This window comes from Leptopilina boulardi, unplaced genomic scaffold, assembly GCF_019393585.1.
Source record: "Leptopilina boulardi isolate dan_hultmark-lab unplaced genomic scaffold, ZJU_Lbou_2.1 LbouV2_221, whole genome shotgun sequence".
Taxonomy (NCBI): domain Eukaryota; kingdom Metazoa; phylum Arthropoda; class Insecta; order Hymenoptera; family Figitidae; genus Leptopilina; species Leptopilina boulardi.
Window position 1 is genome coordinate 852,051 of NW_026137776.1, and position 16,638 is coordinate 868,688.

The 16,638-nt window shown below is 25.5% G+C and overlaps 1 protein-coding gene across 4 annotated transcripts in view; it reads left to right on the top strand.

The window, feature by feature from the left end:
- The first annotated feature begins 863 nt into the window (after window positions 1-863).
- The window catches only part of LOC127279680 (rho-related BTB domain-containing protein 1), a 37,412-nt gene continuing 21,637 nt past the window's right edge, over window positions 864-16,638 (top strand). For 2 of the 4 annotated variants that reach the window (XM_051302194.1, XM_051302197.1), the window contains exons 1-3: window positions 864-1,061; window positions 1,869-2,015; window positions 14,872-15,172. In XM_051302194.1, the coding sequence (XP_051158151.1) occupies window positions 14,993-15,172 (180 nt within the window). In that variant the 5' untranslated portion in view covers window positions 864-1,061; window positions 1,869-2,015; window positions 14,872-14,992. The remainder of the gene's footprint in view (window positions 1,062-1,868; window positions 2,016-14,871; window positions 15,173-16,638) is intronic. The other 2 variants (XM_051302196.1, XM_051302195.1) reach the window with 2 other exon arrangements.

A 16,638-nucleotide genomic window follows, 5' to 3' on the forward strand; every position in this document is an offset into this window, starting at 1 on the left:
TTTAAAGCACATACATAATAATACAATTCGTCCACTACTGATTGTCAGTTTATACAAACAACACAAGTGGACGAAGTCGTTTAGACGTTCGTCTGTAGTATTTAATTTACTTTTAGTTTATTTTAAGTCATGTATATAATTAATCATATTATTAATTTTAAGATTAAGTTTAACATTAATTATACTTTAACTTTGGTGAATTATTTACAGTTTTTGTATAAATCCGAGTAAGTATATATTTGATGGGTAAATTGAGAGAGGTTATGTTTTTATGTAAAAACGAGTGCAAAGTAAAAAAAATAGAATTATTTGTATAAATTTAAAGTGATTTGTTACATGTAAAACTAAAAAATACTCATCTTAAATAAAGACAAGTTTTACAAACTACTGCTGTTATAATATTTACAAATTATTTAAAAATAATTATTTACTTTTAAGATCATATAACTTAATATTTGAAATTAAAATTAAAACGCTCAGTTAGAGTGGAAAAGAAAAATTCCACAATATCTCGCACAGGACGTAAAAAATTTTTTTAAGCTCAAATACTTATTGATTAATTTTTTTTAGTGATAACTAATGTAGTTAGTGTGAAAAAAATTAAATTAAAAATTTTTTTTAAAAAATATTTACTATTATCAAAAAGTGCCCAGATTCTGAAGAATCACCCATATATTTTTTTTTTCATCCGGAAGTAACGTATACTGAATAAACACCCTGAAGTGATTACGCACGAGATTTTTTCCGCAGCAATATCCTCCCTTTGAGAAACTATATATACATATATATAGAATTACCAAGATTCGAAGAAAGGTTTTTGGTTGAAACCAATGTGGGTGGGTGGTTGCGAAGTGTGGGATAACATATCGGGTTTAGTGGCGCGCTTGCCGGGAACCTGACTCAGTCTGCGATTGTCCGCGACACGGTTTAACCGTGACGTTGCTATCAATCAACATTTTTCTTGTCCTCTATCCTCTCCTATCAATCCTTTCCTCTCCTAAATACCCCTCAAGGAGTTAATCTGCATCCCAGTATTACTCAGGATAAAAAGCACTTCTCAGGTGTGTCCTTTTTATTAAAATCATAGATTCTGTTTCACATCTAGAATCATCTCAAGTCACATAATCATAAAATTATTGTTTCTGATAATTCATTGATTATTTCAATTATATCTGTTTGTGATACTATCAATTATTTACTAACACAACTATTTTTATTTAAATATTATTTTTATCAAACGATAAAATTTGTACTATTGATGTGTTTGTTAATAATTGTTTAGTATCATCGATTATCTATAAAGTTTGCTATTTATTTCTGAATTGTATTTATAAATATTGATTGTCATCTTTATCTATTTTCCAAATTCCATTTTTAAGAGAGATGTTCTTATTGGAATCATGTTAACCTAGAAAATAACTACAAATAGTTATAGTTATTTGAAAATATATTTTATAATTGTACAGAACAATAACCGAAAATACCAAAATCATCAGAATTTGTTAATGTGCTAATTACAATACCGATTGTATAAAAAGGGTTTGGTATTGACAACCAAACGTTTGGTTGGTATTTAAGCAACAAAAATTTTTTTTGTTGAATTAACAAAATTTTAATTGTCTCAATTTGTTTTACGCAACCAAAATTAGAAAAAAATGATTTTTGTTGTCCTAACTAAAGTTTGATTGGGACAACAAAAAATTTTGTTGATTCAATAAAAAAAATTTTAAATACCAACCAAACGTTTGGTTGTTAATACCAAAACCCTTTTTTCAGTATATATGAAAATACAATCATTTGGCAAATCTAATTACAATTTAGAATCAACATTCATTTAATATCTGTATTTTATTCCGGCTAATAATCAGGAAATAAGAATTATCCTTCATCGAAATCATTAAATTCACGAGTGTTTTTCGCGCATTCTGTCGACGGACCACTCAGGCACTCACGTGAGGAAACATTGCTCCCAATCCGCAACATCGATTCCCGTCTTCGACCTGACAGCTTTAAAGGTAGGTTCTCGCCTAACTTTTCAGATGCCCTAGAATTTTAAAGCGCGAAACTTCTATATAGGCTTTTATTTCTTTATCTCCAGGGAGTCGTTCCATTTAGGAGGGATTGTGCGGTATTCTTTTTTTGCTCTTTATAATGTTTTTGTCTTATAACCTATATATCTCTTCTGCTGTGTAATAAATGTAAAAGTTCACATCAGATAATTACAGAATTTATTTTTCTCTTCAATATAGAAAATTTTTTGGTTTTTATCCTAATAAATTTTCTCCCACGACATTTTTTTCTTGTTCAAATATTTATGGGAAAAAAAAAATTGTAGACTTAAAATATTTATGCAAAATTATTGTTGTCTTAAAAAAATATAAATATTAGATTTTCGTTAGATTAAGAAAATTGTAAATTTTTTTTTCTTTAAGGGAAGAGACTAGTGAAATTTTAACTTATTGAAATTAATAGTATTTAAGGTTGTCAATTGTTTTTTCTGACAATATTGAGTATTTAAAACTATAATATATTGGAAATTAAAAAACTGATAATTCATTAATAATTTTTTAAATAAAACTTCGAATTTTAAAAAAATAAAAATTTGAACTTCTGTCGCAATTTCTATTAGCAAATTTTTTGAAACGGTTTTTTTTTATTCTGAACAATCAATCGTATGGATGTTAAAAAAATTTCAATTTTTTCCAAAAAAATAAAATTTTTGAAAAATAAAAAAAAAATGTTTGTTTAATTTAAATTTTAATGATTCTTCTTTAAAAATTCAACTTCTTCTATACAATTTTTATTATTTTTTCCTAGGCTTTTTTTATGATTCTGAACAATTAATTGTATGAATTTTTAAAATTTTTAATATTTTCAAAAAATAAAATTTCTAAATTTTTTTCTTTCAGTTTTTAATAATACATAATAATTTTAAATCTCAAATAATGACAGAGAAAAAAAATTGTCACCCTTTATTCAACATTAATTTCGATGGATTGAAATTTCACCGGTCCCTCCCCTTAAATTATTATCAAAACTGATTGAATTTAAAAAAGAGATAATCACGAATTTTTATGAGACATTGTTTATTATTAAAATGAAAATTTATTATTTAAGAACATTATTATTGTCACGTTACCGTGACGTAAATATAAATAAATAATAAATTACATCTTTTACAACTAAAATATTTATTGAAAAATGTTTACAGTTAAATATAACATAAATAATTAGGTAATAAATATTTTAGAAATTTATAATAATTAAATGTCAATAAAAATTTTTGAATTACATTATAATGTGTAACAAATTTTTTACAATAATTTTTAATAACAATTGAATTAAATATCAATAGAATTTATAAATAATTGTTAATAAAATTTAAATTAAATGCTAATAACAATTAAATGTTAATAAAATTAAATAAGAATAAAATAATTAAAAAAATAATTTAATTACAATAAAATTTCTACAAAACTTAAAATTTACTGACTTTTTTAATTGTTATACAATTGTTATTACATTTTTTCTGTACAATAGAAAAAATGTAATAACAATGTAATGTATAACTTATAAATAATAATTATAATATCAAAGCATTAGTAATAAAAATTATTGCAATAACAAAAAAAATATATCCAACAAAATGTTTTTGTTGTCAAAACAAAATAATTTTTTCTCCGTCTGGTTATAAAAATATATATTCTGTATCTTATTTTTTTTTTTTTTTTTGTCACGTGAAATTATTTTTTGCAACAACTAAATTGAATATTGCACTATTGTATATCCATTTATATTATAACTTTAACAAATTGGTTACATCAATCTTATCTTTTATCTTAATTGACTCTGTCAACAGGATCTTTATTTCGGAGCAAATTGAACCCTTTATTTATTCAATTTAAGTTCAGGAACGCTTAAAATAGAATATTCGAATTAAGAATATTATATATTCAAATATCAAAATAGAAGAATTAACCAAATATAATAATTAATTAGATACACTAAAATTTATTTTTAAAAAGTTGTGATATTTTTAATTATATTATATATTTTTTAAATTTAAAAAAATATTTTTAATGTGCTTGAGATTTAATATTTTTTTTTAAATTAAATAATGTTATTAGCGGTGTATTAAAAAGTTTCTCGTTAAAAAAAAGGGGAAACTAATATTAAAAAGCTGCTAAGTGTTGGTTTACTATCGCGTGTAGCGCCATTTGTCAATGACTTACGTAACGGAATTAATACGTTACATTGACGCTTTTAAGCATATACTGAACTGTGCCATGATTTCCGTGTGTTGCATGCGATGGTGATAGCACCAAATCCCTTGAGAGATCCACCACAACCCTTACTTTCAACAATCCTATTTACACTGAAAAAATAATTTATTTGGGTTCAATTAATTCAAATTATTTGAAATATAATTACTTGGATAAAATATATTTTTATTTGCATCAAAAAAATATCTATTTGATTCAAATAAATTTAATAATTTAAATTAATTAAATTAAATAAATTTCAATTAGATCAAGTAAATATAATTTATTGATTCTAATAAGATTCTAATTCTAATTTATTCTAATAAAATTCAAATCTAATAAATTAATTTCAAAAAAATTTATTTATTTATTTCATTGAAATATTTGGTTATTTGATGCAATTATAAAATTATTTGATATAATTTTATTTCATTGATTCGAATAAACTAAATTATTTAATACAAGTAATGAATGTTTTCAATGCTAATATACATTATTTTTTGAAACAAAAAATATTTCGATCAAATAAAAAATTTGTTTAATGGGAAACAACTCAACATTAAATGCGTCATAAATGTTTATTACGATAAATATTATAAAGATATAGTATTTTTTGTTTTAATCTTGTTATATAAAATTCTTATCAAAAGTACAATTCTATTTTATTAATATTTATAAAAAAAACATTATCTTGAACTATTTATGGATAAAATTTTTACATTATATGAAAAATAAGGAAAATTTATACGTATTTGATAGAAAAAACCTTTCTTTTTTATTTTTTTTTAAATTTTTTTTTTATTTTCATTTATTTTATAATTCGAACATTTCTAAACATTATTGCTAATTTTTTTTTTACAACTTTTTACCACTTATTTTAAAACTTTTTTTTATAAACAATTATATAAAAATATAAATAGAATATAGTTGAAAATTTAAAAGAAAACAGAAGGAAAACGGTTAAATAATTGTCATATTATAATTGTTCTTTACTCTACTTGAAAGAAAGTTTGACTTTTGCAATATTTAAAAAAAAGAGTATATGGACATAAATATATATAGACTTTTTCACGGCAAAAGTATATTTTAAATTGTTAATATTATTGTCACTTTCAAGATATCCACCCTTCAGACTATGCAAAGAGTTTCTTGAAATATTAGTTTAAAATACTTTAACCTTCTTTAAAAATTGAAATACTTTCGATTAAAAAAAAATGTGTTATTTGAATCAAATAAATTTTTTTTTCAGTTTAACTATAAATTTTCTATAACATTTTGCGTTATTTAATAAGACATTTTTTTACATTATTTTTTTTTTGAATCTTTAATTGTTAATTTGTAAATAATTAAAAACAATAAATAAGTTTTCTAATATAAATTATAATAGAATTTAAATTATGGTTTTGTTAGTTTAGAAAAATATTTATTAGTTTGTTTATAACTCATTTAGTACGAGTACAAGTTTAAAATTAAAAAATCTGCCTCTCATATATATACATCTCTAAACTAGTAGTCTAGCCAAAAATTTCAATTTTATCTCTACAATGAGTAATGCTTAAAATTTCCTTTGATTTTTGGCAAAGTACTCTAAATACAATGGTAAAAGAAATTGTTACTTTCTTTTTTTTACTCGGGTATCATTGACCTCTCTGATATTCTGCATTGCGCCATAATAATTATATATACATAGACTCATTTATTTTACACTAGCAAATAAAAAAAAATCATATCGGACAGATATTTTTGCTTTATACTGTATATATTAATTAATATACAATAACGAAATAAATTTTAATAGGCAATAAATATTTCGGTATTATCAAATATGTTAATATTATGCTGAAAAAAAATTATTTAGATCAAATAAATGATTTACTTGTTTAAATATCCATTAAATATATGTATACACTGAGAAAATGATATTTTTAGTTGAACCATATTTATGTTTTATTCAAAACATTTTTATTAATAAAATATATTTTATTTAAACGTAAATTTTGTTTCATTCAAAGTTAATATATTCTTGATATGCAGTTAAAATATTGAATAAAAAATAATTGATTTAAGGGTATGTTGGAGCCTCCCACGTGACCTAGTATGGGAAAATGTGTTTTGGTAGTATACATCTTACTCTAAAATGAGAAAAGATTTTTGTCTAAAATTTTGAGAGATTATAGATTAGGGTACAAGGAATCTCGCTGTTCTCCGAAAAATACATAATTTTGGGTTAAATTATTAAAAAATGAAGTTTAAAAAGTGTGATTTTTAAACGAAAATAAAAACAAACATGGCGGCGCATACACAGACGTTCCTTGAGTGCGTCAGTGCTCCAGTAAACAGCGCCAATTCGAGCTTTTGGCCACTGAATGAATTATGATGTAATACATTATTTTACTATTTATTGCTTTATTTTTATTATTTTTGCGTTAAGTTATATGGTAAATGAGTAGAACAGCGAGATTTCCTTGTACCAAACAAAATCATTACTCCAAAATTTTAACCCATTGTAGAACCTCCATTAAGACCTGAGCAGAATAGAAACGTAACCGGAATTGTAATCGTAAACGCAACCGGAAGAATGAATTAGAGAAGGATAAATAGATTATTTGTCCTTCTCTAACTTATTCTTCCGGTTACGTTTACGATTACAATTCCGGTTACGTTTCTCGTTTCTATTCTGCTTAGGCCTTTAAACATAAAATAATCAGTGAAACATCCGTATTGTGACATTTTGCAGGGAATGGTAGGTTTTTTTTTGAAACATGGCAGGGAACTACAATAGAGAAAAGCAGAGTGAGGTAGGTGTCAAAAATATAAATATATAGCATATTTCGGACTTTCTACTAGAATTTCAGTGGAAATTTACTTGCGCCCATTCTTAAGGCGCTTGTATACCTCACCAATCCCGAGTATACTTGCGTTGTGTACCATTGGAGTAAAAGAGACGGAAATATCTTTTGTCTCTTTAACTCCAATGGTACACGACAGAAGTATATACTCGGGATTGGTGAGGTATACAAGCGCCTTTATCTAAGGGTTCTGTCACAAAGGAGGAGATTATAGGCCAACGCAGAATATAGAAACGTAACCGTAATCGGACCGAAATAATGAGTTAGAGAAGGACAAACAATATGTCTATCCTTCTCTAACTCATTCTTCCCGTTTCCGTTACGTTTCTATTCTGCTCAGGCAGAAGCTGAAGAGTTAGGGCTCTGACACATGGAGCAGAATAGCAGAATAGATTTTAACCAATCAAAATTTAATTTCTTGCGACAAGGTAATTTTTTTGCCGTAAGAGACTCCATTTTGATTGGTTAAAATCTATTCTAATAATCTGCTCCATGTGTCAGAGCTCTAACTCTTCAGCTTAAATCAAACATATTGTTATTTTTATTCAAACAAAAAATATATTTAAATGAAAGTGATAGTTATTTTGCATATATTAAAACAAAATTTACAAACTGTAATAAATTAAACTTAATCGTTCAAATAATCTCTATATAAAAATTAATAATTCTTTTTTGCTAAGTGTATTTGAACAAAATAAATATTTACTACACCTAAATATGTTATTTTATCGTATCTAATAATAATAATAATAATAATTTGGATTAAATTTAAATTACTTAAAACAAATAAATATGGTAATTGAAGGAAATAATTGTAATTCAATTAATTGAACTTATTTGAATCAAATAATATATTTTTTAGATGGAAATAAAAAATAATTGATCCAAGTTAATATTTTTCAAATAATTTATATTGATTGAACCAAATAATTTTTTTTTCAGTGTATACTTATTTATATTCAGAATTTATATATACCTAATATAATATTCCCTTTAATAATTCGATTAAACCATAAAAATTTTAATATATCATTTAATTTTATATCGATTCAACATTTAATTTTGAATTTTGAATTGAAATCCTGCATTTAAATTTTACAATTGCAGGTTGGAATATATATTTTATTTAAAGCGCATATCAGAATTCTTCCTTCAATCGTTAAAAGGAAATTATACCTTTGAAATGTAAAATGGATTTAGCCCTCTTTTATATATAATTCTAGGAATCCATGACTCACTTGAAATTCCGCACGTGTAAAATAGGTCATTAACATCTGAAAATGTGAATTGAGAAATTCCAGTAATTACTGAAAAGTTGTACATCATGCAGTTTTGTTGAGGGTTAAGGTGAGGTTGAAGTTCTAGTGATGTGTTCGATTCTAAAATACATATACACGGGTGGTTCTGCGGGGTCAAATCAATAGACAATGTTGCTTATGCTCTGACATCTGTTCCATTATTCTATCATAGCTACTTCATTATTATTGATGATCGATAAATCTTTTTCTTACACATATACTATAATTACTTCGTACCTCATTATTTGTTTTAATTGTTTACATAAGAGTTTAAGTATAACTATATCTATATATAAACTTTTTACAATATTAAAAAACAAAAATAAACATCTTTATTACTATATCTATATATATGTATAGCTGAGAAGAAGGGGTTTCTTATTTGAATATATACGATTTCTTAAACAAGGGTTAAAGGAGAGGGTTTGAATGAAATCTTACGTAAGATTATTTCTATTAACGAAAAAAAATGTCAATAACGGGTTTCTTTCTATATTGATATATATTAAATTTGCTCTCTAAATTCGAATTACTTAAAAATAAATAATTTGTTAACAAAAAATATTTTCAAAAAAATAGTAATATTTCTAATAATTAATTATAATAACTAATCAGTTAAATAAGTTTTTAAATTATGTCAAAATAACTAAATTTTTAATGAATTTTTATATAACTATTCACTGAGAGAAATGTTTTATTTTAATCAAATATAATATATTTGAGTTAAATAAACGTATATTTGTCTCACAGCATACGTAAACATACGTAAAAATGGTTTTCTGGCTCAAAAATGAAAATTTAGGGGTGTTTGGAGAATTTTATATACACCATTCTTCTTAGTTTTTTGTGACCTACAACCTCCAATAGGTTTCATAAGAAGTTTTTTTTAAAAAAAATTTTTTGTAGCACCGTGTAATCAGGTGAAAGAAGTTGTTTCTTTTACTCCTCAAAATGATGATCGCGTTTTTAAAAAACTGTTATGAAAGATCTTCTATAAGTATTATTTAACAATTACGTTTTATTATATGCAAAATGTTATGAATAAGTGCGTTTTACTTTCTAATGTAAAATATCAAGAAAAAGCTATTATGTTTCCATGTTTCATGTTTATTTCAAAATTTAATAAAAATTTTGTGAATTCCTAATTCTAGTAATTTTTATTTTCAATTTTTTCGGCAACAAAATATATTCACTTAAATTTCTTACTTAAAAAACTAATTTACTTCCTTTTTTAATATGCTATTTTTTGCTACTTTTTTTCAATTTAGAGGACACTTATTTTCTTCAAAATGCTACTTTTTCACACTTTTTTTGGTCTCCTACTAGACTTCGAAGCCTGCAATTCAATACTGCCGTGTTTTCTAAAAACTTAGGTAACTGCAGAATGAAAGATTACGAGAAAAACGCGAAAAACTGTTTAAACTTCATTGATATGTACCGCAAAGCCTAATTAAAATTTTTAAATGCCGTTTTGTTCCTTCGATTCGTCTAAATTTATTCTTTTTAATTATGTAAAAATAAATGTTGTATTTGTTTAAACATTCAATAAATTATTAAAAATGTAGTTACCGGTATGCTGATTCGAGGGTCGTCGCACGAGAAACTTAGGTAACTGGTAGTTACTTGGTCCCTCGTGCTACGAGCGCCCGTATTAGGCCTCTCGTCGCACAGAAAACTTAGGTAACTGCAGGGAATATATAAGAATTTTCATCTTTCTGGGCAAAAAATAGTAAAAATATATTAAATAATAAACTATAATTATTTAATAAGCTGCGAAAGTTGTCACTATAATTATTGTTTTTTACAAATATTTAATTTTATGGTTAAATTTATTTTAATTATACAATATTAGAGTCAAATATTGTATTAACTCAGAATATATTAAATAATAATATAAAATACAATAAAATACATAAAAAAAATTAAAAAATAGTAAAAATATATTAAATAATTATATTAAATAAAATAAAGAAAAATAATATAAAAATAAATAATATATAATAAAGTGTAATTATTTAATAAGATGCGAAAGTTATCATTAGAATTATTGTTTTTTACAAATATTAAACTAAATGATTGAATTTATTTTAATTTTACAATATTAAAGTCAAATTATTGTAGGTAATGTAGTTCGCTGCTTTATTAACGTTTATTTAAATAATTAAAAACGATTTTAATTTTTTAAATAATTGAACTAAATTAATTATATATTAATCATGAAATAAACATATTACTGAACTTCATTTTCTTAATTTATTAATGCTTTTATGTTATTTATTAAAATTAATACTTAATTTTTCAATAATTGATAAATTATTATTTAGGTATAATTATATATATATAGTATTGGAGTTTTTTATTTCATTATTTATTGTCATTATAAATTATTAATTGCACAAAAAACATTGTAATTTTAAAGAAATGTATAAGATTTTGCAGTTACTTGGTCCTTCAAAACACGGACCTCCTTTTTCGAGGCCTCGTCGCATAGAAAACTTAGGTAACTACAGTGCTCTGATAGCACTCTGTAGTTACCTAAGTTTTCCATGCGACGAGGGCTCGAAAAATGAGGTCCGTGTTTTGAGAAACTTAGGCACTGGTGCAGTTACCTAAGTTCTTCAAATCACGACCTACAAAATACGTCACAACACCCAAAGACACCCAAGTTTTTATAGCAGTTACCTAAGTTTCTCAAATTGTCACTCATCAATTTTTGCAGTTACCGGTATTTTCAATTATTTATGCAAAAATTATTATTAATAATATTAACAATTTTTAAAAATAATTTGCATTAACAGGTGTATCTTTTTTCCACGATTCCAACGATATAAAAAACTCATTTTTCGATTTTTTTGCAGTTACCTAAGTTTTTAGAAAACACGGCAGAATATAGTTCGGGAGTTCTAGTGTAATTTTTTAAAAATTCTACCATCATATTGGATCCATCATTTTGGATTTTGAAAATCTGACTTCAAATTCATAGACAGTGACGTCGCAACCTATAAATCTTTGAGGTTATGTCAAGAAAAACCTGTAGGTTATGGCTGGCCATTTATGACAATATCAATCAAGCTGCGAGAAGTTGTCATTTAATCATATAAAGTTCACGCGTTCAATAATAAATTTCATTAATTGGAGGGCTTTTTGAAATCAACAAAATTCATTTAAAAAAACTAAAATTCTTGAATTCTGTCAATTTTTTTTACCTTTTTTTGGAAAAAAGTATAGCATTTAGTAGCTTTTTGCCCAAATTAGTATCAAAAAGTAGCCCTGACCAAAAAAAGTGTCAAAAAAGTGGAAAAGTGTGTCACTTCGAAGCCTGAATTGACATATACCAATTTTACAAGAATTCAAAACATTTCCACACAGCACCTAAACTTGCAACAATATTCGCAACATTGCCTCAATATTCTAAAATTGCTGCAACATTGCAGAAATACATAGTGACATTATTGAGTCAATGTTGGCAATATTGCTAAAATTTTAGGTGCTGTGGGGGGGTTGAAACTGCCATTTACTATAGATATACTATTATAAATATTTCAAAAATACTAAGTCTGACTAAAACAGCCTTTTACTACTTACTACATATTTATTTACAAAATATTGAGTTCTAGTTTTATATTATTATTTGCTTTCATATATATTCACGTTCGTCATATAATAGTCTTAAAAGTTTAAATTATATATAAAATAGAAACGAATTTTTTTATGTCATATCTTTTGTAATAATAAAACTATGATCAAATTTTTTATTGGTTGCAGATAAAAGTAACATGGAATAATTTTATTATATATAGCATTAGGTAAACTTTTTATTTGCATAATAAGTAGAATAAAAAAGAAAATAATAAGTGTTTTTATAGGTTAAAAATATTTTTCAAATCATATTTGAGGTTTGTTCTACAATAGTATTTTTCAGAAATATTTAAAAAATCTAATTTTAAATTAGTAAGATGCGTGTAAATGCCTTTAAAAATCTCACTCGAAAAAGTGATGTCACATTTTGGATGTTCTACTGTAAATTGTACATAGTAATTTAGATTCCGAACCCTGATGACAATGTTTCAGTAACTGACAGTTGAACACTTGTGGCCGTGGCTAGATAATTATGCCTACACTTTTTTTTCTTTGTCACGCGTGTTGCCATGACAACACGTGCGTTAGAAAAGGACAAAAAGTGTAGGCATTTCTAACCACTATAGTGTTACCAAATTCAGGGTCCCAATCAAAAAATCAATTATAATTTTCTGACGCTCAAATTAGTTGGCCCCTGAGTAGACAAAATTATTTTTTTCAATTTTAGTTTTTTGTAAACATATTCCGATGGAGAATTTTATTGCGCATTTTTTTTTCTCTTTGACAAAAATTCCCATATAATATAGTTTTTGAAATATTTTTAAAAAACTGTTTTTTTTCAAAATTAAAAATTTAATGATTTTTTTAAATTCTCATCATAATGAGAAGGTATTACATTTGGGCGATTTTGAGCCTTCTCTAATTTCAGTGAATCTCGACGTTTTGAGACTTTCTGATGCCGAAAAAATGGGTCTTAAAAAAATGTCTGTCTGTATGTATGTATGTATGTCTGTAGACAAAATTTGGTCCGACGATAACTCGAACAAATTTTAATGAATCGACTTCAAATTTGGTATACACTTTAAGTGTACCAAAATATATGGATGAAAAATGGGTAAAATGCTGGTCAAAATTACTTTATTTTGAAAAAAATATGTGCAACTATGTATTATTTCTTTTTAAACCACCTTAAATTATTACAAATAACACTAACTTTCTAATAAAATTGCGAATTTTTTAATTAATTTTGCTTCCTCGTGGAGGAAGCTATGTAGTCCTTTCGTTTATAAACTTTTTAAAAATGGTGAAAACAAATTTTCCTCTATATAGAAACATGTTATATGAGATCCTGATCAATTGTCCGGATGTATGTATGTGTGTGTGTGTATGTGTGTGTGGATCGTTTTTGTGAACACGATATCTTTAACAGGTTTTAATGAATTTGGATAAAATTTGGTAGGCTTATTTAACAAATTAATCTCTCAAAAATGACGAGAGGATTTTTAAAAATACCCAAAAAAAAAAAATTTTATCGTCTTTTTTCCAAAAAATTTTTTTTAATTGAAAAAATTTTTAAATCGAAAAATTTAAGGTAATATATAATATAATCGTCTTCTTTATGTCAAGATGAATCGATTGATATATATAAAGTATAGATTTGATTGAAATTTAAAGAATTAATGAAAGTTAAAAAATCAAAAATTCTCATTTTAGCTAAAAAATGATGTGTTTATTTAAATTCATGTTTATATATGAAATAATTTTATTCCTTGCATTGAAACAAATTGGTTGGTATATATAAAGTATAGATTTGATTTAAAATTTGAGAATTAATAAAAATTGAAAAATCGAAAATTCATATTTTAGCTAAAAAATTTTGTGTTTTTTTTAAATTCAAGTTGATGAATAAAATAATTGTATTCCTTGCATTAAAACGAATCGATTCGTATATATAAAGTTTATTTTACACTCAAAATTAATTAAAATTTTCTTTATTTTTCAAAAAATTTAATTAATTTAAAACATTTTTAATTCGAAAGTTTTTAAATCAATCAATTGAATTGAACAAATTCATTACTTCCTTCACGAGGAAGCGAATTTTTTGCTTCACACAATGAGGAAGCATAATGTTTATGAAATAAACATAAAGGACCCCCTACTTGTTATGTATTGTAATATCATAAAATGGTATTTTACAAAAGAAAAGTATACTTATTTAACTGAAAGAAACAGAATAAGTGAAAAATTTATAAAATATAAAAAACAACTTTTAGGTTATGTAACCTTTTAACTTTCCGGTTTGTATATTTACAACTTGATGAAAGTATTTTTACTGTGTCCGACGCGTGGTCATTTTTTTCTAACGTCCGACGTAGTAAAATTACACTGGCATTTTTTTGTGTGTAGATTTTAAAATACTTTCAAAGACCGTTCGACGCACTCTCTTAAGTAAAAGTCGCCTCCAACCCCAAAAGCTATACTGGAAAATTGATAAGAAGCTATATGTAAATTTTTCTATTTTCGTCATTCTTAAAAATAAAATTGTAATACATTTATCATATTTTTTTAATTTTACAATATTTCAATTTACTACGTTCGTTAAATTTGTAGACTTCTTTGAAAAGGGCAAACAAATCAAAGAAATATACTCTTCACAATTCCATTTCCCTTTTGGCATACCGTACAGATCCATAAATCACCTGAAATTGCAAAATGTGCCGAGAATTTTCGAAGTAAAAAAAAATAAAAAAAAAAGATGAACATTGCTGTGAAATATGATGTGGTTTACCATCAGAAAAGTCTACACATGTCAGATATAGATATAAAGGAGAAGAAAAATTGTTATTGTATTTTACTTTTTTTTCCTTCTTTTTTTATTTACAGGGCGAATGTTTTGGACGCGTATCCCGGGAGGGTTAACAATTATTTTCGAAGCAACAGTTAGAATTTGGAACGAACTGGAACGAGACAAGATAAATTGGATGAAAAGGGGAGATAGCCGGTGATGGACAATGAGCAACCCCACCAAGAATTGGTCAAGTGCGTTGTTGTGGGGGACACTGCTGTTGGAAAAACCAGACTAATTTGTGCCCGAGCTTGTAACAAACATGTTTCATTATCGCAGTTACTTACCACCCACGTACCTACAGTATGGGCCATTGATCAGTATCGAATTTACAAAGATGTAAGTCTTCCTCCCTCTTTCTCTCTCTCTCTCTCTTTTCTTCAATATTTATAATTATATGGGCAAATCCACGAAACTTTTAACTTTCAAGAAAAAAAATTTCTTTTTTTCATTTGCAGGTACATTGTTGTCACTTTGTATACACGTTTATGTACATTTTAGCACTACAAATTCACAGACAAAAAGGTGGGTAAAAAGTTGTAAATATAGAGGATAAAAGTCGTTATGATACAGGGTAAAGGATAAATTTGTGATGGATAAAAATGTTACTAAAATATTACTAGAAAAATGAATGTCATATTTGAGTAAACTGTCTAATTTTAATAAAAATATTAGTAATTTTACACTTAACTTATTAAATCCACAAATTTTATATAAATAAGTAATTGCACGTGGAAATATTTTGCCTATAATTATTGTCTATTAATAAAAATATCTTTGACTAATACAACTGACAGCTGACGACAGTGCGTAAATAATCAAAACTGGGAAATTACAACTCAACGTCTGTATTGTTGCACGAAAGCAGAGTTGGGTAGTAACTGAATTTGTTGTGCATATTAGGCTGTGTCAGTTCATCGAGATATTTCGAGTTCAATATATGACGTCAGAGGCCTGAAGAGACAACAAACAAACGACACAATGTTATTCTTACGGGGAAGAAAATTTGTTTCCACTTTCATCAATTTTATTCATACTTTAAACATGGAAAACGCTTGTTGACATATAATAAAATTAAAATGTGTGTTGATAATTAATTTTGTTATATATTTGACTCAATTGCATTTATTAGATTCTCTGAATTCGTGATACAATATAAATTTTGAGGTTAGAAAAGTTAGTTTACTAATCACATTTTACATTTTAACAACATTATTAAACAATATCCAGTATGCATGCTATTAAAAAAGATATAGGTAAAATATATATTTTGAGTGGGAATTACCGTAGCAGTAAAAGATTTCAAGTTAGTAAACAAACACCCCTAACCTCAAAATTTATATTTTATCACGAATTCAGAGAATCTATAAATGCAATTGAATCAAATATATAACAAAATTAATTATCAACACACATTTTAATTTTATTATATGTCAACAAGCGTTTTCCATGTGTAAAGTATGAATAAAATTGATGAAAGTGGAAACAAATTTTCTTCCCCGTAAGAATAACATTGTGTCGTCTGTTTGTTGTCCCTCCAGACCTCTGACGTCATATCTTGAACTCGAAATATCTCGATGAACTGACACAGCCTAATATGCACAAAAAATTCAGTTACTACCCAACTCTGCTTTCGTGCAACAATACAGACGTTGAGTTGTAATTTCCCAGTTCTGATTATTTACGCTCTGTCGTCAGCTGTCTTAGTCAAAGATATTTTTATTAATAGACAATAATTAATAGGCAAAATATTTCCACATGCAATTACTTATTTATAAAACATTTGTGGATTTAATAAGTTAAGT